General features: G+C 38.5%; 1 protein-coding gene across 1 annotated transcript in view; it reads right to left on the minus strand.

Moving 5' to 3' along the window:
* The window catches only part of smurf2 (SMAD specific E3 ubiquitin protein ligase 2), a 219,851-nt gene that overhangs the window by 40,329 nt on the left and 152,916 nt on the right, over positions 1-26,606 (minus strand). Inside the window, exons 8-11 of the mRNA XM_073026366.1 lie at positions 24,943-25,026; positions 20,183-20,385; positions 14,725-14,809; positions 13,491-13,649 (exon numbers count right to left, since the gene is read on the minus strand). Of these exons, the coding sequence (XP_072882467.1) occupies positions 13,491-13,649; positions 14,725-14,809; positions 20,183-20,385; positions 24,943-25,026 (531 nt within the window). The remainder of the gene's footprint in view (positions 1-13,490; positions 13,650-14,724; positions 14,810-20,182; positions 20,386-24,942; positions 25,027-26,606) is intronic.

The following is a 26,606-nucleotide window of genomic DNA, read 5'->3' on the forward strand; positions in this document are numbered from 1 at the left end:
AGTAGAGGATGAGATAACTCATTCAACAAATGTTCAATTACAGAAAATCTACTTCATTACAATATAACAGGTGAGCAACTTCCTCAGGTTCATTAATTTCTTTTCAAAGACATTTAAAAATACATTTTACAAACCTCATGGCACTATAATACAAAGAGTAACTCATTAACAGGCAAGAAGAATACTACACAAAGCAACCTGAAAACAATACACTTACTATGAATTTAGGTCGCTATACCCTAATGCAGAATGGAGAAAGCTATCCTAAAAGATATACTGAATTTATCTTGGACAGCACTTAAATAATAGTCTTATAGAACCTACAACCACAAAAATATTTGGCTTGATTTTCCACGTCTAGCATGCCAGAACACCATTTCCTCTTAAAAACTGCCAATATCATCAGAAATTCAATCACTGGGGGCAAAGTCTGCCATTGACACTTCAAACAAGTTAGATTTATCTCTATGGCAAAAAATAAGTCAGTGCAGTTATCACTGGATTACAGACGATGAAGCACCAAAGTTCCTATATTCAAGAGGGAGCTGGCTCTTCTGATCTCATTTTGTCACAACATCAATCCAACAACAGACTTTAAATTTAATATTGCTAGATTATGTTATTTTCATGACAATTTCCAAATTCACACAAAGAGGGAGGGAGTAAAGGAAATAGGACTTGGATATTAACATAAGAAAATAATTGCAATGCCAATCAAACCGCAAGAAATGTTTAGAATTTTATCACCCATGCAACACATAATACTAACTGCAGAAGGAAAGAGTTAAATTAAGAGCTATGTCAGTCCTCAAAAAATTAGAAGATGAACTGTTGCAGAAAATATTACATTTGGCATACATATAAAACTAGTTCTGAAATTGGACAATTTAAAAACTAAAAAAAACCACAAACATGAAAATGAAATGTATTAGCATGTTTGAAGGACTACAAGTTGTTTTATTAAGTGGTCACTTAAGAGCAATTCACAAATATGCAATATAACTACTTTAAAATTTTGGTCAAAATATGTCTTTTTCTAATTGATCAGAAGTACTTCATTGGTTTTAAACTAGTCACTGTAGAACTGTGAAGTAAAGCTCCAAAACTTCAGTTGAAGGCAGGTCAGCAGACTGTCTGGATTCTCTACAAAGTTAGAAAAGGCCTGACAGAATGATTTGCTCTTTTCCATTATTAAGAACTTAAAACATTTCACTGACATTTGGAAGCTGCTGAAGGAAGCTGAGTGCATTTAACTATGCATGCATAGATATCAAGTTTCTGAATTAGAAAATGGCACAAACAGACAATCCAGGCCCTTAATATTCATTTGCACAGAATCAAAAATATGTTTCAGTTAAAAAAAAACCTGTTCCATTAACAAGAAAAAGAGGCAAAGAAATACACCAAGTGCCAACAGTTCCTGGCAGAGAAAACTCTAGATCCAAGGTTGTCAAAAGTTTGCACAGAATGCAGGTCATATGTTTTACAGGAAGGGTGTGAGGAAAAACTGGAGGGCAAGTCAACACAGAGCTCATCAATGTGTCTGACAGCAGTCAGTAAATTACAGTAGATGCTTGGGGGCAGGTTATTTGTCTGCTGTCTTCTACTGAAAAATGATGCTCATTCCTTGGAAAAGAGGAATGGAAAACCTAAATTGAATTGAGTAAAATATCCTTTTAAAGTCAATACTATTTATGGTTTTAGACCTTGAATAAATACATTTAAACTTTTACTGCATGTGGTTTCCACCCGATTACACCAACTTTGGACTCTATCCAGTTAAGAGGTCATCCCAGACGAGTGAAAATAAAGTTGGGATAAGCAGACAGTCATCAAGATAGGATGGTGGTTTCTCGTAATGATGTTTATTACATGCTTCTACAAACAGCAGCAGATAAAAAGTAGCATCCCTCAGCCTCTGTGGTGTCTGAGTATTAACCAAAAACTGTCTGCATTTCTAGGTCACCAAATTTTTTCTTACTATAAACAATATTCTTTGAACCCTTAACCTTCATTCTATCTTCTAACATCTGTTGCTTAGGTTATTTCACTGACTGCCTGAAAACCACCTCAGTTGATTCACAGACATACACTCACACACATCAGCACAACCATAGTAAAGCAGACCAACTCATGATGTTAGGAGACAGAAGAAAATATACTTGGTAAGATTGGCACACAACTCTGTTGATGAGTTAGACAGGCTCTTCAGCAATTCAGGGAGGAGGAAAGAAAAGCATATTTCAAATCAGATTCCAAGTTACCACTGAACACAGCTCCACACCAGCCAACAAGTAGATCCATAGCTGTATTCACGGCATCTCAAGAACAGCATACCTACATATTCTCTCAATTGAAGAGTAAATTGCGGGTTTTGTGTGGGTTAAAGAATGCAGGGACAGAGGGAAGGAAGAATTTAAAAAATATATATATTTAAATATTTGACCACACACATTTAGATCAAACATTTAAAAAACTTTTCTGTTAATGTGCAGTATGTACATGTTGTGATTGTAGCCTTTTACAGTATATGCCCTCCCAAATGTTAGCTATAGCTAATGGAAAAATCCTTTTCAAAACATTCACAGTACACAATTCTCCAATTTCATTTCAATGCTAGTCTAGACAGCATAAGAACTTTCATTGATATCCTGCCTACATTACACAGGAGTTCACTTATTTGAATTTAAACTATTTGCAGTTTTGCTCCGGAATCATTGTACTCTTTACAGTAGATTCAATGTAGATTAGAACAATCAAAGTTGGTGTCTGAAGTGCACTGTCACTTTTTGAAATCTCCTGATGGTAAAAGAGCCTCTGTGATTCAGAGGTATTTGGTTTTGAGCCCTTAGAAAAGCAACAGGGTTCCCCATGCCACTTAAAACTGCTAATCTTCAGCAACTTCATAAATACCTCTTTTTTAAAAAAAAAACATACTCAGCCAGTGAAGTATACTGGTGGATGGACTCATTCATCAGGGATCTAAAAGTAGAAGCGAGGCTTATGCAATTCAGTCTAAGAAAGCTAAATTGGCATAATGACTTGAATAATGTCACTTCCCTCAAAGTCTTCAATATAAATAATGATATTTTATAAAGAAAATCAAAAACTGTTGACACTGGAAATCTGAAATAAAAATAGAACATACTGGAAGTCTCAGCATCTGTGGAAAGAGAAAAGATTAACATTTCAGACTAACTTGGAAGCAAGTTAGTTAGTTTGCGTAGCAGAGAAGATGGGGAAAGGCAATGACTGGATCAAAGGGAATAGTTAGAGATTGACAAGTATGACGTTACTTTCGTCACAGAGACACAGTTGAAAGAAGACCACAGCTGGGAGCAATATTCAAGGATACACATTGTATTGAAAGGACAGGCAGGTGGGCCAAGAGTTGGGGTGGCTTTTTTGGTTTAATAGAATATAAATCATATTTTTATAAAAAAGGAACATAGGATTAGAAGATGTAGCATCCTTGAGGATAGAGTTAAGGAACTACAATGATAAAAAGACCCTGATGGGAGTTGTATACAATTTTCTGAACAAAGGATAGATAGATAGATAGATAGACAGACAGACAGACACTTTATTGATCCTAAAGGAAATTATTATCCCAAAGTAGTCAGGATGTGGGGTACAAATTACAACAGGAGATAGAAAAGGCATGTAAAAAGGGCAATGTTACAACAGTCATGGTGAATTTCAAAATGCAGATCTGATTGTTCATTATGATGTAGGCAATCATCGTCTTTCGATGACTATGATAGCTCTTGGCAAATTTTTCTACAAAAGTGTTTTGCCATTGCCTTCTTCTGGGGAGTGTCTTTACAAGACAAGTGACCCCAGCCATTATCAATACTCTTCAGAAACTGGTGTCAGTGGTCGCATAACTAGGACTTGTGGTATGCACCTGCTACTGTTACGACCATCCATCACCTGATCAGTGGGCGAAGCAGGTGCTGCACCTAGCCCAATGCTAACATGCAGGCTAGTGGAGACCTTACACCTCTTTTGATAGAGACATTTCTCTAGCCCGCCACTCAAAAAATATGTAGGTAGAGTGGGAAAATCAGGTTGGTGCTGATCCCAAGAGAAGGAATTTGCAGAATGGTTTTTTAAAGCAGCTTGTGGTCGAGCTCACTAGAGAAAAGGTGTTTCTGGATTGGGTGTTGTGTAATGTACTAGGTTTGATTAGGGAGCTTAAAGTAAAGTTTAGGAGGTATTGACCATAAAATAATGCAAGCTACAAATGGATGTATTGGTATCAAAGTTAAGTAAAGGTAACTACAGACACATGAGAGAGAAGCTGGCCGAAGTTGATTGGAAGGGGACACTAGCAGGGATGATGGTGGAACAGCAATGGCCGGAGATTCTGGGATTAATTTGGGAGAGACATGATCAGTTCATTTCAAAACAGTATCATTCTAAATGGAGAATGGGGGGGGGGGGGGGGTGGGGGGGAAGGGAAGTCAAAAACAGCATAAAAGCAAAAGAAAAGGCATACAATACAACAAAAAAATAGTGGGAAGCTACAGGATTGGAAAACTTTTTAAAAACTAACAAAAGGCAACCAAAAAAGCAACATATATAGAAAAAAATTTGAAAGCAAGCTAGCATATAAAAGAGGATACCAAAAGTTTTTTTTCAGATATATAAAGAGTAAAAGAAAGGAGAGAGTAGACTTTGGACTGCTGGAAAATGATGCTGGAGAGGTAGTAACGGGGAACAAAGAAAGAGCGGATCAAATGAATAAACATTTTGCCTGTCTTCACTGTGGAGGACACCAGAACCATGTCAGAAATTTGAATGTGTCAGAGGGCAAAAGTGAGTGCAGTCGTGATTATAAAGAAGAAGAAAAGCTTGGGAAGCTGAAAAGTCTGAGGTCACCTGGACCAGATGGACTATACCACGATTCCGAAAGAGTTAACAAGAGATTGTGCAGGCATTAGTAGTCATCTTTCAAGAATCACTAGAGTCTGGAATGGTTCCAGATGACTGGGGGTAAAAAAAAATCACAAATGTCACTCCACTTTTTAAGAAGGGAAGGAGGCAAAAGACAGGAAATTGTAGTTTATACCAGTTAACCTGACTTTAGTGGTTGGAAAGATATGGCGTTCATTATTATAGATGATGTTTTGGGGTACTTAGAGGCACACAATAAAATAGGTTAAAGTCAGCATGGCTTCCTTAAGAGGAAATCTTACCTGACAAATCTGTTGGCATTCTTTAAGGAAATAACAGGCAGAATAGACAAAGGAGAGTCTGAGGATGTCATTCATTTGGTTTTTGAGAAGGTCTTTGACAAGGTGCCACACAAGAAGTTGTTAAACAAGCATTACAAGAAAGGTACTAGCATGGAACCAATAGAAGATTGGTTGACTGGTAGAAGGCAAAGATTGCAAATAAAGGGGGCCTTTTTTGGTTCGCTGGTGGTAAGCAGTGGTGTTCCACAGGAATTGGTGTTGGGTCTCCTATTTTCACATTATATATTACTGATCTGGATGACAGAATTCATGGCTTTGTGAATAGAGGGATGAATGTTTGGAATAGAGACTAGGAGGAATTTCTAATCTGTGGAATTCATTGCCATAAATGGCTGTGGATGCCAAATTTCTGGGTATATTTAATGCAGAGGTTGATCGATCTTTCATTAGTACATCAAAGGTTACAGGGAGAAGGAAGAATGGGTTGAGAGGGAAAATAAATCAGCCATGATCAAATGAAGGAGCAGACTTGTTGAGCTAAATGGCTTAATTCTGCTCCTATGTCTTATAGTCCTATGGGATGATTTTAATTGGATGAAATAATAAAACTATCAAATACACAATTGAATTCCTCTGTCTATGTAATGTGCTATTAATATTGTCAGACAAGATATGGCCATTGAGCCAGAATATATGAATACAAGAGAAACAAAAAGGACAAGATAAGTGACAAGAACAAATGGGCATCCTAATACACAAAGAAAGAGCCCGTTATCTGAAATTAGAGAATTTATGATGAGTCCTGCAGTATACAGCATACAGAGATGAAAAATGAGGTGCTCCTCAAGTTTACATTGACTGTTGTTATATTGGTGCAGGAGGCTGGAGACGGATCACAGTGGGAGTGGGATGGTGAATTAAAACAGCAGGCAACTGGAAATTCAGTGTCATAAGGACTTAGCACAAATGCTCTGCAACCATCCAACTTGCATTTTATTTCTCCAATGCAGAGGCAGCCACTGCACAAAATTAATGCTTTGCATTTTGACAGTCCTGTGGACAACCCAAGTCAAGACTCAGAGCAAGGGTTACTTTTAAAATCATACATAATTTGTTAAAATATTTAATTTTTTTTTAAAAAGCTGTATTTCAGACAACCACAGCTGATTATTTACTATCCTGAAAGAAGTTGGAGATGGAATAGTCAAATAAACAAAATCCTCCTCCTCAAGTAAACATAGAAGGCTGCAAACAAGAGAAAATCTGCAGATGCTGGAAATCCGAGCAACACACACAAAATGTTGGAGGAACTCAGCAGGCCAGGCAGCGTCTGTGGAAAAAAGTACATTCAACGTTTCAGGCCTAAACCCTTTGGCAGAAATTGGAGAAAGAACTGGGATAGAGTTCCTCTTGTCCTCACCTACCACCCCGCCAGCCCCCACATACAGCACATAGTTGCAACCACCAAGCACATCCACCCCCCACCCCCATCACTTCCTGCTTTCCATGTGATTTCTTTATTTATTCATTCCTCCCCACTGGTCTCTCTCCTGGCACTTATCTTTTCAAGTGGAACAAGTGCTACATGTGCTCCTACACCTCCTCCCTCACTATCATTCAGGGCCCCAAACAGTCCTTCCATGTGAGGTGACACTTTACCTGCGAGTCTTTTGGGGTCATATACTGTGTCCAGTGCTCCCGGTGTGGCCTCCTGTATAATGGTAAGACCTGACATCCTGACGTAGAATGGGAGATTGCTTCACTGAGTACTGTCTGCCAGAAAAGATGAGATCTCCCAGTGGCCAGCCATTTTAATTCCATTTCCCATTCTGATGTGTCTATCCATGGCTTCCTCTGCTGTTGCGATAAGTCCACTCTCAGGTTGGAGTAACGATACCCAGAATTGCCTGGGTAGACTCCAACCTGATCGCATGAACATTGATTTTTTTGAACTTCTGATAATGCTCTCCTTCACCATTGCCCATCCCTTTTTCCCTCTGTCACCTATCTCCTTGCCTGCCCATCACTTCCCTCTGGTGCTTCCCCCCCCCCCCTTTTCTTTCTTCCGTGGACTTCAGTCCTCTCCTATTAGATTCTCCCTTCTACAGCCCCTGTATCTTTTTCATCAATCAATTTCCTAGCTCTCTACTTCACCGCTCTCCTCCCATTTCACCTATTGCCTTGTGTTTCTCCCTCTCTTCTCTATCTCTCAACTCTACTCATCGTTTTTTTCCTCCAGTAATGCTGAAGGGTCTCAGCCCACAATGTTGACTGTACTCTTTTCCATAGATGCTGCCTGGCCTGCTGAGATCCTCCAGCATTTTGTGTGTGTTCTTCCATTTGTAGACAATTTCTCTTACTGTACACCGATGAACACTCAGGTCTTTAGAAATGCTTGTGTAGCCTTTTCCAGTTTCATGCATGTCTACAGTTTTTCTTCTAAGGTCCTCAAAGTTGTTTTGATCAAAGCTTGGTGCACATCAACAGATCTTTCTTGAGAAGAGCAGGCTCTGTCAGTAACCTGGTTATGAGCGTCTTTTTATATATATATATATAGGGCAGGGCACCTCTACAACCCTCACCTCCAATCTCATCTCATTGATTGGAACACCTGACTCCAAACTGCTTTTGTAGAAGGCATTACCCCACAAGTGAACATACCTTTTCCACAAATACATGTAATATTGGATCATTTTCCTCAATAAATAAATGAACAAGATTAATGTCTTTTGTGTTATTTATTTAACTGGGTTCTCTATCTAGTTTTCGAAGTTACGTGAAGATCTAATCACATTTTGGGCCAAATGCAGAAACAGAGAAAATGCTACACAGTTCATAAATTTTCTAGCACCACTGTAGTCCTATTCTTCACACTACCAATGGACAGGTTTAATTACAGCAGTTCAAGTCTCCACTTAAACTTCCATTTCAAAGCCATTACTTGTTAAAATTTATTTTGAGCCTACCCACAACAGCTGGTACAACAGTACTTGATTTTATAGCCATATAAACTTATAGTCGTTCAATAGTACCAAATGTGGGCTAAATTCAGTACAAATAAATACACCAACAATATGACTTTTAAAAACTTATTAAAAAAACTTTTACTTATAGCAGATATAGTGGTGGAGTATTTGACAACAAAATGTAAAAATAACTAATAACATGTTCTACAATCTTTGAATTTAATTTGAAACTGCCATAAGTAAAACAATACATGACAAAATGGTTCACATTCCCAACTTACGTTTGATTTCTCTCATTCAGGCATCCATTGTAAAATCCAATTCATTTTCAGCAAATGGATACCTATCTAAGAAAATTTAATCCTCCTACATCCAGGATAGGCTACTCATGCAATAATATCTTCCCTCTTCCTTCACCAATCACCTCCATAATTTAAGCCATTCTGATTACATGGATCCAGTACAGGTCCAGACTTTCTTGTGTTTATAATTAAAGCATTGGCTGAGTGCTGAATAACTTTCAACCAATGCTCTAATTATAAACATAAGAAAGTCTGGAGATGCTAGAAATCCAAAGCAACACACAAAATGCTGGAGAAACTCAGCAGGTCAAGCAGCATCAGTGGATATGAATAGACAGTCAACGTTTCGGGTCAAGACCCTTCTTCAGGACAGAGAAGGAAGGGGCTGACTGCCAGAATATAAAGGTGGGTGAAGGGGAAAGAAGACAGCTGGAAGATGATAGGTGAAGCCAGGTGGGTGGGAAAGGTCAAGAGCTGGAGAAGGAATTTGATAGGAGAGGAGAATGAACCACAGGAGAAAGGGGAAGAGGAGAGGACCCAGGAGCAAGTACTAGGCAGGTGAGAAGTAAAAGGTCAGAGTGGGAAATAGAGAAAGGGAGGAGAAATTTGTTAACCAGAAGGAGAAATTGATATTGATTACATCAATTGTATGTTGATAGTGTATTGAATCCTTGGTTCAAGTCTCTCCTTAAGAACAGCACTCAAAATAAAGAAATTAATTGATTATATATAAAAATTATATTAAAAAATTAGTTGTGGTCTAAAGGTGCTTGGGATTTGGAATATGATCAACAGTCCACGCTACCCTCATTGGTTCTTGAGAACAAATCCTTCAAGAAAGGTTGTACTCTTCGTGCAAATATTCTAAAGTTTGTGAACACAGACCTGCATGCTACAATGAAAAAGAGATCTAACCCTTTATGAAAATCCTTCTGGATGACGTGCAACATGCTGTTCAACGCATATGCAATTCTTTTCATGTCTGTAAAATAGGAGCTTAAAATTGTTAAAAACATCATTTGCTTGCTTGGATGCCTCAAGTTAAATACATCATGAAATACATTCAGTGGCCATTTTGTTACTTATGTCCTGTAAAGTGGCCATTGAGTGTATGTTTGTAGTCGTTGTCTTCTGCAGCTGGAGCCAATCTATATCTTATTGTTGGTATAACTGTTTGTGCTAAATTTAGCCCATGTTTGGAATTATTGAACAGCTATTAACAGCAGGTCATGGCCAGAATCAACTTCTGCCCAAGCAAGGCGTTGGACCTGCTGCAATTTGCGAATCGCCACAATAAGCTTATAATAGAAGCAATCTCACTGGCTCTCCACTCTGCTTTGGATCACCTGGACCTACATCAGGCTGCTGCTTATTGATTACAGCTCAGCACTGAATACCCTCAGTACTAATCAACAAGCTCCAAAACTTGGGCCTCTGTACCTCACTCCACAACTTCCTCATTGGGAGACCACAGTCAGTGTGGGTCGGAAATAATCACTGGCCCACCTCAAGGATGTGTGCTTAGACCACTACTCTACTCTCTACCCAGGATTTTGTGGCTACATACTACTCAAACACCATCTATATATTTGCCAATGACACAACTACTGTTGGCAGAATTTCAAATGGTGGCAAAAAGGTGTACAGGAATTAAATAGATCAGCTGGTTGAATGCTGTTACATGCAGGTACAGCAGGCAGTGAAGAAAGCTAATGGCATGCTGGCTTTTATAACAAGAGGAATTGAGTATAGGAGTAAAGAGGTCCTTCTGCAGCTGTACAGGGCCCTGGTGAGACCCCACCTGGAGTACTGTGTGCAGTTTTGGTCTCCAAATTTGAGGAAGGACATTCTTGCTATTGAGGGAGTGCAGCGTAGGTTCACAAGGTTAATTCCCGGAATGGCGGGACTGTCATATGTTGAAAGATTGGAGTGACTGGGCTTGTATACACTGGAATTTAGAAGGATGAGAGGGTATCTGATTGAGACATATAAGATTATTAAGGGATTGGACACGCTGGAGGCAGGAAGCATGTTCCCGCTGATGGGTGAGTCCAGAACTAGAGGCCACAGTTTAAGAATAAGGAGTAGGCCATTTAGAACTGAGATGCGGAAAAACTTTTTCACCCAGAGAGTGGTGGATATGTGGAATGCTCTGCCCCAGAAGGCAGTGGAGGCCAAGTCTCTGGATGCATTCAAGAGAGAGTTAGATAGAGCTCTTATAGAAAGTGGGGTCAAGGGATATGGAGAGAGGGCAGGAACGGGGTACAGATTGTGTATGATCAGCCATGATCACAGTGAATGGCGGTGCTGGCTAGAAGGGCCTACTCCTGCACCCATTGTCTATTGTCGCAACAACAACTTTGCACTCAACATCAGTAAGAACAAGAAACTGATTGTGGACTTCAGGAAGGGAAGGTCGAGAGAACAGATAAAAGTCCTCCTCAAGGGATCAGAGTGGAAAGGGTAGCAGTTTCATGTTCCTGGGTATCAACATCTCTGAAGGTCCATCCTGGGCCCAACATATAAATGCAATTACAAAGAAGGCATGACAGTTGTATACTTCATTAGGAATTTGAGGATACTTAGTATGTCACCAAAGAAAGCTGCCAATTTTTACAGATGTACTGTGGAGAGGATTCTAACTGGTTGCATCACCATCTGGTATGGAGGAGCCACTGCATGGGATTGGAAAAAGCTGCAGAAAATTGTAAACTCAGCCAGCTCCATCATGGGCACAAGCCTTCCCAACATTGAGGCATCTTCAAAAAAAAAGCGGCAACCATCATTAAAGAGCCCTATAACCCAGGATATGCCCTCCTCCCAAGTGTTGCCATCAAAGAGGAAGTACAGAAGTCTGAAGACACACACTCAATGTGTTAGGAACAGCTTCTTCCTCTCCACCATCAGATTTCTGAATGGACAATGAACCCATGCACACTACCTTATTTTTTCCTTCTATTTTTGCTCTCTTTTTGCATTACTTATTTAATTTATATTATATAAATTTATTGTTGCAATTTAATATTTTTATTATGTATTAGAATCTACTGCTGTCACGGTATATGCCAGTGATATCAAACCCAATTCTGCTTCAGCTATTAACCCATATGACCATAAAATACACTCAGTGGCCACTTTATTAGATATAGGAGTGGAACGCAATGTGTTCTTCTGCTGCTGTAGCCCCTCCACTTCAAGATTCAACATATTGAGCATTCACATGCTCTTCAGTACACCATGGTTGTAATGCATGGCTATTGTCTTCCTGTGAGCTTGAACCAGTTTAGCCATTCTCCTCTGGCCTTTCTCATTAACAAGGTATTTTTACCACAGAACTGCCACACACTGGATGTTTTTATGTTTTGCACACCATTCTTTGTAAACTGCTTGAAAATTCCTGGAGACCAGCAGTGTCTGAGATACTCAAACCACTCCATTTGGCAACAACAACCATTCCATAGTCAAAGTAACTTAGATCATATTTCTTCCCCATTTTGATATTTGGTCTGGACAACAAATTAACCTCTTCACCACGTCTGCATACTTTTAAGCTTTCATTTGCTGCCACGTGTTTGGCTGATTAGATATTTGCATTAATAAGCAGGCGTACAGGTGTTAAATTCGAGCTTCACTGTCATTCCTGAGAACAAGATTGCAGTGCAATTCAATGCAAAACAGCACTATTACCTAATAAAGTGGCCACTGAGTGTATTCATGGTAATACTATACAAACATTTCAAGTCCTTCATGTTTATATTTCATTTTATATCCTTATTCTGGATGTCTATGTTGCTCACGACTTGAACTCAGCAGCCACCTATGAATACACAACAGAACTGCATAATCTGGCTGTCATTGTCGGATTCGAGTTACAACTAATCACTCATAATAAAATCTGAATTTTAAAAAAAAAATTAGACACAGCATAAAACAAGCCAAAACAGCCGCGCTGCCCAGCACCCCACCGATTTAACCGTAGCCTAATCGCAGGACAATTTACGATGACCAATTAACCTACTAATTTGTATGCCTTTGGAATGTGGGAGGACACCAACACACTCGTGGGAAGGATATATAACTTCCTTCAGTGCGTTGGATTTGAACTCCAAAGTCCAACGCTCTGAGCTGTAATGGTGTTGCGCTAACTGCATGAGTAGCATTACTTGCTTAAAAAGTAAATAATATTTTTCCACTAGAAGGCTGAAGGAATTTTCTATTCCCGATTAATGGTTGTTATGTAATTTGCTTCATTTATAGTACGTGTAAGTGATTGGACTGCACCTGACAGAACATTCTTTCTCATCAGTGAAACCATCTACAGCCATTCTAAACTATACATCCATTTATGTTGACTTGATATCCACCATTTTCAAATTGATGTGGTAGGCACATCTCTGGCTGGGAAATTTTGTTTGGTACAGATTGCTTAGTTACTTTGTTCAGTTTCTGGGTCTTGTCACTGAAGATGTATCTTGTTTTCTACTAGTAATTTCCATTAGATAATGCATTGAATAGTTCTGCTGCACTGTAAAATGCCGCTACAGACAATTCAGGTGCTTGGTGTGAAAGAAAATGTTAAAACATATTTATTTGAGCCTTCAGATGGGAACATCATCAAAGAAATATGCTTTTTTCCCTTTAAGCAAGACATTCTGTGTAAAGGGCAGAACATAAAAGAGTAAGTGTTTGGTAACAAAACATAACTGTGAAAAGTCTGGAACATTTAACATAAATCAGAGCAGTTGGCAAATGTGAAATATTTCAACCTTGTTAATAGCCAAGCTTCAAATGTTTTGATGGGACAATTTAATAAGTGTACAACCAAACTATTCCAGACTGATATTAATATCTGTTTTCAAATGCTGTTTTAACAGCTGTATTTGGGGGAGGAAAATACAATACCAATTTAAATAATATGGCATCCAAAAACTACGTGTGAAATTCACTGCGTAAAAGAGTTTGAAACTTTGACAAGATGGGTGGGAATGGGGAGAAAGTGAAGAAGATATTACATTACTTACTTTAAAATAAAATGTAAATTAGCAGACAATCTTGGGTCTGTAAACTGTGTTGTTCTGTTGTTGTGGTCAACAAAATAGACTCTTCCTGTAGCCGTGTTGCGAATTTCCCAGCCTGGAGGCAATGGCCCTAGTTCCTCACAATTTACGTTGCTAAGATCCCTGCAAAACAAACATAGACGACTACCTCAGTGCACTTCATGCCAAACCAATTAAAATGGTAAGGAATACAATTCCATAATGTCAGAACAACTAGAGCGTTCCAAGAACTTGATACTTTCTGTTAGAATCCTTTAGTATCCCAAGATACAAGCCTACAAAACCTGTATAGGCCTCAAAACTAGGTTGTCATATCATTAATCTACATTTTAAGTGCAGGTCTCAGCCAAGTGGCTTTATCCCAAGGAATAAATCCATTAAAAGCAATTCATATTATACTGGTAGTTCTTCCCAAAGTATACAGAAACATGAAAACTTGCTTTGAACCAAAATCTTTACCGCAATATGTATAACATATCTATGCTCTGTTACATTGCCAGCAACCAGAGTAATCTGATTGCCATGTTTCTTTCAACTAAACTTTTAAGAATTCCTTCACCAATTTAATATTTAGTCTTTAGGAAAATGTTCCCACTCTACTACTGCTCTAGTCCCTAGCTAAACCAGAAGGCAACTAACTGACCTACTCTTGGGTCTCTGCCAAAAGTTCTCTTTAACTGGGTGCCAATTGCTTTGTGACAGCCGCCGGGGTAGATGCATTCTCCACCCATCTGCAGAATTATTTTGCTTCCAATTAACGTCGACTAGTGGCAGGAATCCCTCAAAGGAAGAATTTCCAATATTAACTTGGATAGAACAATCCCTATGATGTCACCAACTGCTGTGAACCTCCTAACAATGGTTATTACTGGGACAAGCTGTACTGGCTATTGTTTTGATAGGGAAATGTTACATGGAGTAGAAGGCAATCGAAAAGGGGAAAGAATTATATTATCATTGATCAGGCAATTTTAAGTATGCACCTGAAATTCATTCCTTAACAGTTTTAATTTTTGTTTTGCCCATCAAAATTTCTCTATCATAAGAACAGGATCCAAAATCTTACAATCTAGACATTGCAGAGTTATACGAAATAATACAAATTTGATTCCACAGACAGTTTATATTTTCTATCATGTCAAGTGAAATAATCTTGACTTGCTACCAAAGGGGACCTTTTAGGCCAGGTTTCCTTTACCTGGGTACTCGAGGATCATGCCATGTGCTCACCCCGGTCTGTGTGTGCAGAAAGTACACCTGACCTTGTTGTGTCGTTCTTTGCTCTATGTAAAATGAAAGAATAATAAATAGCAGTGCATGTAGCAATAAAGATGAATTTATTTACAGCTGATAAGATCTGCACCAGTGTGTATTTCAACAATACATATAACTTGGCAAAACTGTCAAAGAAAATTACTAACTGTAGTTGCACATTACAAACGTGAAACTAGTAGAAATTCATGCATAGGAATAGACCATTTCAAAAGATTTTCTTAAACATTCTCTCTCTCTACTTCAGATCACATCAAACAGAATAACTGACAAATGATTCAGGCTCCCGAGCTCTGCCAAACCACTATTACTGACTGCCTAGAGTTCAAAACAAATGCACAATTTTTCCTGTTCAGTATATTCTGAAGCATTTAGCTTCCGGCTCCACACTTTTCCAAAACTTGAAATAAGTACAAAACAAAATCAAAATACGAGCTTGTTTCCTTCATACTTCCAATTTCCATATTTAAGTCATATGTGATGGACTTGCACCTTGTGCAGACAATACACCTTAATCTTAACACTATGAAGGACAATGTGACAAAAATTGGTTTGGACCCAATGACCAGCAACATACACAATAAATGTTCTGAAAAACTACACTTACTAACTTGTCAATTCATTCCTCCATTTAAAAAAAATCCTGACACAATTTCTAGGGGAATTTGATGATAATGGAAAGACTGGCAGTTTATTTTGAATCATCAATATAAGTTGGTACTTAGTGTGTACAGTTAAGCAAAGCTCCCTTTATTTGTAATTTAAGGCAGTTCCCAATGACCAGAATGTTTATCAACCCATCATGCCACTAAAGCTAAGTAAAGTCTTAATCCTATTTGAGTGAGAATTCCTCTGTATCTTTTCATTAAGTGTTTTAACTCATTGCATAACAACAGGCTTCATTGTGAATGAACAGCAACAATAATACAATTTCCAAGAAGTAATTTGCCAATTTTATGTGGGTGGAAGGGTGATAAAGGGATGGCAGTAGATGGAGAGTTGGAAGATGGGCAAGGGCCAGGGAATGTGCAAAAGGCATAGATGAAACTGTGTGCAACACACACAAACTGCTGGAGGAATTCAGCAGGTCAGGCGGCACCTGTGGATAGGAATAAACAGTCAATGTTTTCGGTTGAGATGGAAAAAGCTAGAATTATAAGGTGGTAGGGGTGGGGAAGGAGTTTAAACTAGCAGGTGACAGGTGAAACCAGGTGAGGGAGGAAGGTAGGATGGAATAAGAAGATGGAAGAGGTAAAAAGCTGAAGAAAATGGAATCTGATAATAGAGGCCAGTGGACCATGGATGAAATGGAAGGAGGAGGAGAACCAGAGGGAGGTGATAGGCAGGTGAGAACAGAAGAGTTGAGAGGGGAACCAGAATAGGTAATGGTAAAAGAGGGAAGAATGGAAAAAGACAGAAAGGTAAAAGACATAGGCTATCATCACAGAGCTGCCATATAGCGCCGTAAAACAATGTGGACGCAGGCTTCAAATAGAGCACAATGCAAGATAAGATCAACAGGAGGAAAAAAAATAAAATCCATAAAGAAAAGTCATAACAGAATAGTAGATATGGACAAAGATGACTATGACAAAATGAATCGAGATGTTTAAAAGCATGTAAGCACAAAACTAATGATGTAATGTCACTTATCATATTATAAATGCTACCACATGATGATTGACAACACATATTAGTAAGGTGCCAGTTTCCATTCAGGTCTGTGTGAATTTGTTGATTAACAGCAGGAGGAGCACCTCCAATAGATCCACAAGCTTGCATGGGTTGAAAACTAAAGCAGAAAGTGGCTAGATTCTCCAGCTATCAGCTCTTGCTCAAAACTGTGTATGGATATCAGGTGCAGGCAGATTGGGCCTTACCATGATGTCTTCTTTAGCTGAAAAAAATGGAAGTAGTTATTGTCTTGGCTAGATGCCACAGAACAGCCGATTCTTGTGAAATTTTATGCCAATATAAGTCACCACCTCACTGATAGCAGGAATAATAATGTGAAAGATGTTTTTAAAAACATAGTCTCAAGGTATAAAGAAAAATAAAGGCAGATATGAAATGTTACATTGGGCTTGACCAGTATATGTGAAGCAAAGAAACCTGCTGTATTTAATTTGATTATTCATGCTCTCCATGTACACCTGCATGTTTTTCAGCATCAAAGGATACTGAATAAAAAGCGCACTGTACACACTCCAGAGAAGGATATGGTAATTTTTTTTTAAAAAAATGCTTTCTTCCTCCCACTCCCACCCAAATGGTGAAGATTGCAGTTTGGCACATATTCCTTATAATGGGATCTAGTTAACTTTCTTCTGCTACATCCCAAGCAGTACAGAGGCACAGCTATTGGAACCATTCCCTCTCAGCATCAGATATCTAGGTTCAGTCCTGACCTTGGGTGCCATCTGTGTGGAATTAGCATGCTCTCACTGTGACTGCATGGATTTCCTCTGGATGCTCTGGTTTCCTCCAATATCTACAGTAGAGATCATCCCAATTTGTTGTATTGCTGCATGGTATGAACACTGCACTGTAGCAGACAGGAAGGCTTTACAACAGGTTGTCAAAACTGCCCAACTCATCAACAGCACCAGCCTACCCGCCATCAAGGGCATATGCACAGAAATGTGCCAGAGAAAGGCCAACAAAATCATGAAGAATCCCACTCATGAATTGTTTGTCCCACTCCCATCAGGGAAGAGGCTACATAGCATTCACACCAGGACCACTAGATCTAAAAAGTAATTTTCCCCAAATATAACACCTCCACCCATTAACCAACCCCACCACACCCCCTCACCATCATTACTTTATCATACCCTGTCAGTCAATTTATATATCCAGCTTTTACACTGTATTATTCTGGCTCCAACAACATTTTATGTACCAGATTTTGTTCTTCTCTACAGCAACCACTTACACTTCTTTTGGACTCATACTTCTCCCCATTATAATTTTACAGTCCTCTCCTTCCACATCACAGACATCTCAGTTCATTCCACAGAATGACTAGTGCGGTTCACCTTGAGCCTTGGTCATATAACTGAATTTACTTTAAAGCTGTCCAACTATACCTTCCAATCTCTGCAAATTCCTCCAAAGACATGTAACAACTTGCAAGATCTGCATTTCTCTCATACAGGCCACGTTCTCACCTCTGAATTTAAAACTAATCCACCAACAAATGCCACCCATTTGTTTGCAAAATCCCACAGGTTTGGAGTTCCCTCCATGAACCTCTCAATCCCTGACACAGGCTCTCCAACATGAAAAAAACCCTTTGAAATACAAAGATGGGAGGGATGGAGAAAGTGTTTGTGATAGAGTGGAGATCAAGTAACAAAAATGTATTAATGCCATTGAAGAGGATTAAATGCTTGTCAATCATAGCTGATTTGTCTGGAGGACTGTAATTAGAGAAGGATGAATATAAAAATCAATAAATGTTGCCAGAAATTTAATATGCAGAACAGAAATAAGAAATGAAAGACAATGCTGAGAGTACCTAGAAAATCAGACAGTATACATAGAGAGAGGTAAAACTGAGTCAATATCACAGGTGGATAAACTTACATTCCAGTTCTGACAAACAGGAAAGGCTGATTATCTGAAATTTTATATAAAGTCTTGAAGACTACATCAACAGATGTTGAGGCACAATTGCTCAAATGCTGTGTTAGGTGTTGTGTAGGAGGCTAAAGACGAGCATGAATGGATGAAGAAAAAAGTGACAAGTAACTGAAAGCTAAGGGCCATCTTCAGAAACTGAATAGTGTTTTGCAATTAAATAACTGAAACATTCAGTTTCTCCACAACAAAGAAGACCATAACTCTACATACTGTCCTTACACATCTGGAGAAGATGGATGCTTATGTGAGAATCTTGGACTACAGTTCAGCATTTAACACCATAATTCCATCCAGGATTGACAGGAAGCTCAGAAACATTGGAATTGACACTGCTTTGTGCAAATGGATCCTGGACTTCCTGCCAGATTGCCAGCGGGTGGTAAGAGTGGGCTCCCTCACCTCTATCCCTCTGACTCTCAACACAGGAGCCTCTCAGGGCTGTGTACTAAGTCCCCTCCTTTACTCTCTGTATATTCATGACTGTGTTGCCACCCCCAGCTCTAATCTGCTAATTATATTTGCTGACAACACTATATTGATTGGCTTAATCTCAAACAATAACAAGGTGGCCTATAGGGAAGAAGTCATTTCTCTGACAAAGTGGTGTTAAGAAAACCTCTCTCTCAATGTCACAAAAACAAAGGAGCTGGTTGTGGATTACAGGAGAAGTGGAGATGGGCTAACCCTTATTGACATCAATGGATCTGGGGTTGAGAGGGTAAACAGCTTTAAGTTCCTCGGCATCTACATCACTGAGGACCTCACGTGGTCTGTACACACCAGCTGTATAGTGAAAAAGACACAACAGCACCTCTTTCACCTCAGACGGTTGAGTAAGTTTGGTATGGGCCCCCAAATCCTTAGAAATTTCTACAAGGGCACAACTGAGAGCATCCTGACTGGCTACATCACTGCCTGGTATGGGAACTGTGCCTCCCTTAATCGCAGGATTCTGCAGAGAGTGGTGCGGAGAGCCTAGTGCATCTGTAGTTGTGAACTTCCCATGATTCAGGACATTTACAAAGACAGGTGTGACAAAAAGGGCCCAAAGAATCATTGGGGGCCCCCGAGTCACCCCAACCACAATCTATTCCAGCTGCTGCCATCCAGGAAACAGTACCACAGCATAAAAGCCAGGACCAACAGGCTCCAGGACAGCTTCTTCCATCAGGCCATCTGACTGATTAACTCACGCTGATTTGAATGTATTTCTATGTTACATTCACTGTTCTATTTATTATAACTTACTATGATTGCATATTTAGACTGAGATGTAATGTAAAGATTTTTACTACTTACGTATGTGAAGGATGTAAGAAATAAAGTTAATTCAAGTCAATTAATGGGCATCCCTTGCAACAGACTAAATTACAAGTGTTAGTGAATTGTTGCTTCACCTGAAACACTGGGTTTCTGGATGATGGGAAAGGAAGTAAAGTGTCAGATGTTCCATCTCCTGCTATTGTACAGGAAAGTACAAAGTGAAGATTGATCAGTGAATCATAGTCACCCTTTACCAATGCATTCTTCATGCACAATAACTGCAAAAAAAAGTACTTCCTGCCAAATGTTTTAATATAGGGTATAAGAGGAAACTCAACATTTCTGTATACATAAGTTCATTAAATCCAACTGTTCATAATTCTTAGAACAACTCCAATTGAAATCACCTGAAATGCAATACAGAACTATATTAACTGTCAATATTACATTCTCTAAAATGAAATTAAGTGACTTACCATAACCTTCTGGGAGATCAGGTGGAAGGTGCAAATGAGTCCGACTCATGTAATTCCTGTGTCTTTGTGACCTCACCCTCCTCTCTGCCATTCTTGGGTCGGGTGTCTGTCCACATGAAGCTCCATTAGCTGGGCTAATTGGTGTATTCTCATCCACTATACAACTCAGTGGCCTGCCAGGACTGGCATATTCAGAGGCAGGTCTATAATAAGGTTGAAGAAAATTAAATTTATAATGTTTATAAATACTTAATAAAAATAAAGCTCAGACAAAATACACAGATAGCAGCATACCTAAAAAACCAAACAAACAATCTACAAATGGTTTTGTAATATAGACCAGGGGGAGAAAAAGAGTGAAGCAGAAATGGTTATCTATAATTGTCACACTATGCACTCCCAATACAATAGCACACAGTGATTAGTCTTTGATTGGAGAGGAAGAAAGGAAATTTAGACTGCCATCTTAAAGGATAGATTGTGTAATTGGGGGATAATGGAAATGAAAAAAAGGAAAGAAAGGAGAAAGAATAAAAAGGATAAAAATAAACTGTTAAAATGATATTTAATTCCAGTCCATTTATGGAATGGTGTGGCATGTCAAGCAGCTGGTGTAATTCTTCTAACAGAGAACCTGACTGACTAATGAAGCTATTCTCTGCAAGAAATTTCAGACTGATAATTTAAAATAGTTTTATAAGGGAGAGAAAAAGGGATCCTTTTGTATTCTAGCATTGAAGCTGCATTTATAAAGTACCAAGGGACAGATTAGATAGTGGCAAAAAAAAGAAAAGCACCTATGAATGGCATGTTACCAGCAAAATTAAAATCTGTCCAGATTATTCCAACAAGATATATTGGTTATTACTACATAGGCAATCTGAGTATGAACAGAAAATTAATATTTGATATTTCTAAATTCAATTGACACCAAAGACTATGTGGCAAGTTTTGATTTGTTCCATCTACTAATAATTAGTTAATGCTTTATCATCTCATTTAATTTTGGGAATTATTCAGGAAGTTTAAACATCGGTATGGTAAACATAAAGTTACATTTCATATTCTGTCACTTGCAAACCATAAAAAATGGAGAATCTTCAATAACATATTTATAAATTTAGGTAGATTCTTAAAAGGCCCACTCATGGTGCCACTGAGACAGGAAACCAATTTAAAAGCAGCTGGAATCTGATAAACTGCTATTAATTATGAACTAAGAATTTTAAAAATGCACACTGAAAAATGCCAATCCAAATGAATTAATCACTGAAACTCTGACATCACCAACCCAAGCCTTTCAGGAAATAATTCATGTAGAAAGGCCGGTTTACGTTCTCATGACTCATTCGTCATCCTGTACGATAGGAAACAGTCTGACATGAAGGAAGTTTTGAAGGAGACTGGTCTTATTATCTGGTGATGTCAATGGTTCTTCATTCATCAATGACCTTAAAATAAAAAACTACTTATCGCAATTTTAGATGCAAAACTAATGCATTTAGTGACCTGAGAAAGTCAATTCCAACATGTAAATTACAGGGAAAGCCTGAATTGGTTAGGACTTTATTCTTAGGAGCAAAGCAGTATGACAGGAGACTTGATGGAAGTATACAAAATTATGAATGGTACAGACAGAGTAAATATAAGCAGGCTTTTTCCACTAAAGTTGGATAGGACTAGAACTAGAGGTCATAAGTTAAGGGGGAAAGATGAAATACTTAAGAACAACCTGAAGGGGAACTTTAAGTGTGAAACAAGCTCTCAATGGATGCGGATTTGATTGCAACAGTTTAGAGAAGTTTGACTAGGTACATGGATGAGCTATGGTCCAGCTGCAGGTTGATGGGACTAGGCAGAATAACAGTTTGTCATGGACTAGACAGGTTGAATGACCGTTTTCTGTGTTATAGAACTCTGTGTAAATGGAGAGCAGGCCTTGAGCTTCCCTTGCCATTTTATAAGATCATGATTGTAACTTCAGTTTTGCACATCTACCCCAGTAACCTTTCACCACCCCCACCCACCCCCAATTAATCAACTAAAAACAGTCAAGACTCTGTAACCACTGTATTTTGAGAAAATATATTCCAAATACTTATGCCCTTCTGAAAGAAATAAAAATTTAACTGGGTGGGCCACTTACTTTTACCTAAACAGTGAGCATTATTTCTAGATTATCCTATAAGAAGAAACATCAGCTGGTACAAGCCAAACCATGCATTAGTCCTGTTAATGTTCTTTGAACTCTTTCCAATGTATTAGCATCATTTTTTAAATAGAAGATCAATATTGGCATCAGTATATTGAATAAGATATTATTAAATAAACACAGAATCTTTATTAAGTTTTCCACACAAACGTAAACTTTCTGTTAATCCCTAAACTTAACCAGAAGACAATATTGAAACGTTAACTAAGCAAGCTTCTAACTATATAAAAAAAAATTGTTTTGGGCATTTCCTTATTGAATATAGTCTTCAATGTGAATGCCAGGTGGAAACAACAAGGTATCAGATAATAGTCTCAATGACAACATTTTGGGGAAAGAGATGCAATGTGACCAGTCTGTCCTTTTACACCAGATGCATCAAGCCTATAAGATGGCAAATGGTATGCCGGGCTTTGAAGATAACAGGACTTGAGCATGGCTGCAGTGATGGCTTGCTGTAGCTGTACAGGGCCTTAGTGAGACCAGACCTGAAACCCCAAAGCTTTACTACCTACAAAACACAAATTTGGGGTGTGATAAAATAACTTCTACTTTCTTGGCTAAGTACAACTCAAACAAGTCAAGTAGCTTGACATCTTGTAGCACAAAGCAATCAACTCTTCTAGTAACCCATTCTTTAGCCTAGACATTCATCAACTCCCCCCCCCCCCCCCACCACTGGCACAGAGTAGCTGTTGTATACACCATTTACAAAATACACTGCATTTTCTAGCGTGCATCTCTCAGACCTACAGCCTGAGGCATGTTGATTGAGCAGCATGGTAGTGCAACAGTTTGCACAATTGCTCAGTGACTGGGATTCGATTCCTACTGCTGTCTGTAATGAGATTGTATATTCTCCCTGTGATCAAGTGGGTTTCATCCATGTGCTCCGATCTCCTCCCACACTCCAAAGATATATGGGTTATCATTAGTAAGTTGTGGATATTTGTGGATACAAATGACACATTTCACTGTAAATAAAGCCAATCTTTATCTTTAATTTCAGCTGCAAGGAAACATCACTATTGCAGAATAACCTCCAATATGGAAACCTAATACTGTTAACATTCAGATCAACATTCTTAAATGACCTATCCAAAAACACCGTGGGAGTATCTTTACCTCAAGGACTGCAGGAGTTTACCATAACCTTCTCAAGGACAATTGTAGGTGGCAAATAAATAGAGGCCTTGGTGACCACATTCAAACACCAATAAATAAGTAGTGCACATCTTCATTTTAATCATCAACACAAGAGATTCTGCAAATGCTGGGAATCCAGATCAACACACACAAAATGCTCAAACTCAGCAGATCAGGTAGCATCTATGGAGAGGATTAATCAGCTCGACATTTTGAGCTGAGACTCTTCAACAGGACCAAGTCTCGAAGAAGAGTCTCAGCCCAAAATGCTGACCATTTATTCATCCCTGTAGATATTGCCTGACTCGCTGAGTTAATTTTTTTAATCAGTTCACTGCACCCTGCCCTCTCCAAGGCATTAAACCTTTTATACCATCTACAAATCACAATTCTAGGTAATGACTTAATATTCTTCACTTCTGTAACTGCTCAAAAACACAAGATATGCCGTTATCACAGCACCCTGATTAATTGTTACTGTATTCACCATTGCAAATACACATTTCATCCACCACTGCTGTCAAGGCTCCTCAGAATTTCAATTTGTACCAACTAAACAAACTAGCACGGCAAGAGCATTGGAACAATACTACATCCTTCAAGCCACACACCCTCCTGACCTAGAAATATATCTGTTCCATCATGGTTGTCGTGTACCTAACAACAAAGGATAGATCTTCACCAATTTTAGCATGTTAAAGTGGTGGCTTACTAAATTTGGGAATTGACAACAAGTACAATAACTTTTTTTTTAAATAGGAGGATAAAAATATCAATGGGCCCCAAAAGAAAAACGCTAGAATAAAAAAGGAGAGAAAATTTTAAGCTGAGGAATATTGCAAAGTTTTTTAAAACTAATTTTGCATTTAAACTTTACATTAATTCAAACACTTCTAAAGAAGACTATTTACAAAGAAATGCAGTATTGAATTCTGGTGGTGCACTGAACTCTGGATAGTGCTTTCAGCACATTACACACAACTATTGTGTTCAGGAATTTCAACTTAGTTACCATTTTATATAATACTTTGCAAAACAACAGATCATGCTACAGACTATTGATCAGAACCAAACGGCATCTTTATAAGTATGTCATATTGCAGGAGCATTAGCTGCATTATTTTTTTTATTTAGGGTGGTTCAATCAAAAATGTGGGAAAAAGGCATTTATGTCTGGTAAAATGGACACAAGAGGATGTGCATCCTTCTCAGGAAAAGGCAAGACAAAGGGAAAGTTATTTTAAAAGTGAGTTGGCAAGTTAACCCTCATTAAAAGGCTAGCATGGTTCACTGATAAATTCTTTTTAAAAAATGCTTTAAAAGCACCTATTTTTAAAAAGCAAACATTGTCAGACCTCAGGTATGCTAGCAACTAAAGGGACGTCCATCATCCTGTGCTTACCGAGTTGGTCTTTCCCACTGTGTTGTTCGCGTGATGTGATTGAGATACTGTATCCGACCTGAGGCAGTTCTTCGTTCTTCCCAACTAATGAACAGAAAAAGATTGTAAATGACATTTCCTGAAGAGGGTTAAGAATGTGTCCAAAGCCAATATTGGAAACAATTTAACACTAAGGATCATCAAGATTCATTCCAAAACTTGGTTACAAACTCATTAGTTCCCAGAATTAAGTGTGAACTGGTAAAGTGATTATATATTATCTATCACAAATTATATCTTCCATATATGGGTTCAAACCTCATTCCAAGAACAGCTCTGTGCTAGTGGATGCTATATTAAAAAGGCACTGCATTATGTGTGGTCAATATTTATGGATTGAACATAGAATGAAAACTATATTTGTTTGTCTGCAATACAAAATAGCTTATATATCAACAATTTTCTTGGTGCCCTGGCCAACACCCATTATTTAATGAATACTGGACAGGTGACCCTATTGCTCTAGTTTATGTTGCTATTCTCAATAACTTCTGAGCTCCATACAAGATTTAAATATGTTCTCTAAATTCGTGTGAATAGATCTTACACATGGACTTTGGTTATCTTAACTGTCAAAGAAGCAAGAGTTTTATGAACAGTCCATGGTGAGTATTCAAGAGCATTAAAATAGGAAAAAAAGTCCAGTAAATAAATAAAACTGCAAAAAATAAGAACAAGTTTTCTGGCCTTTGATAGGTGTACTGTCAGGAATTAAGAACACAATCTGGGTGTTGCTTAAATATCAGATTAAAGATTATAGTTGGAAGACTTTAAAAATAAAAAAAAAACTGGAAGCCAGAGCCACTAAGACATAAAATGCTGGAGGAACTCAGCAGGCCAGGCAGCACCTTTGGGAAAAAAGCAGTCGGCCCAAAATGTCAACTGTATTTTTTTTCCATAGATACTGCCTAGCCTGCTGAGCTCCTCCAGCATTTTCTGTGTGTTGCTTGGATTTCCAGCATCTGCAGATTTTCTCTTGTTTGTGATTTGAGCTAACTGAGACATTGTGATCAAACTAAACCTCTGCTTTTCAGGTGTCTAGCTTCAGATGTGAATTTAAGACATATAACCATATAACAATTATAGCACGGAAACAAGCCATCTCGGCCCCTCTAGTCCGTGCTGAATGCTTACTCTCACACCTAGTCCCACTGACCCGCACTCAGCCCATAACCCTCCATTCCTTTCCTGTCCATATACCTATCCAATTTTACTTCAAATGACAATACCGAACCTGCCTCTACCACTTCTACTGGAAGCTCATTCCACACAGCTACCACTCTGAGTAAAGAAATTCCCCCTCATGTTACCCTTAAACTTTTGCCCCCAAGTCTCAACTCATGTCCTCTTGTTTGAATCTCCCCTACTCTCAATAGAAAAAGCCTATCTACGTCAACTCTATCCCCCTCATAATTTAAAATTCCTCCCTCAACCTGCTACACTCCAAAGAATAAAGACCTAACTTGTTCAACCTTTCCCTGCAACTTAGGTGCTGAAACCCAGGTAACATTCTAGTTAATCTTCTGTACCCGCTCTATTTTGTTGACATCTTTCCAATAATTTGGTGACCAGAACTGTACACAATACTCCAAATTCGGCCTTACCAATGCGTTGTACAATTTTAA

This window comes from Hemitrygon akajei, chromosome 22 (genome assembly GCF_048418815.1).
Source record: "Hemitrygon akajei chromosome 22, sHemAka1.3, whole genome shotgun sequence".
NCBI lineage: Eukaryota > Metazoa > Chordata > Chondrichthyes > Myliobatiformes > Dasyatidae > Hemitrygon > Hemitrygon akajei.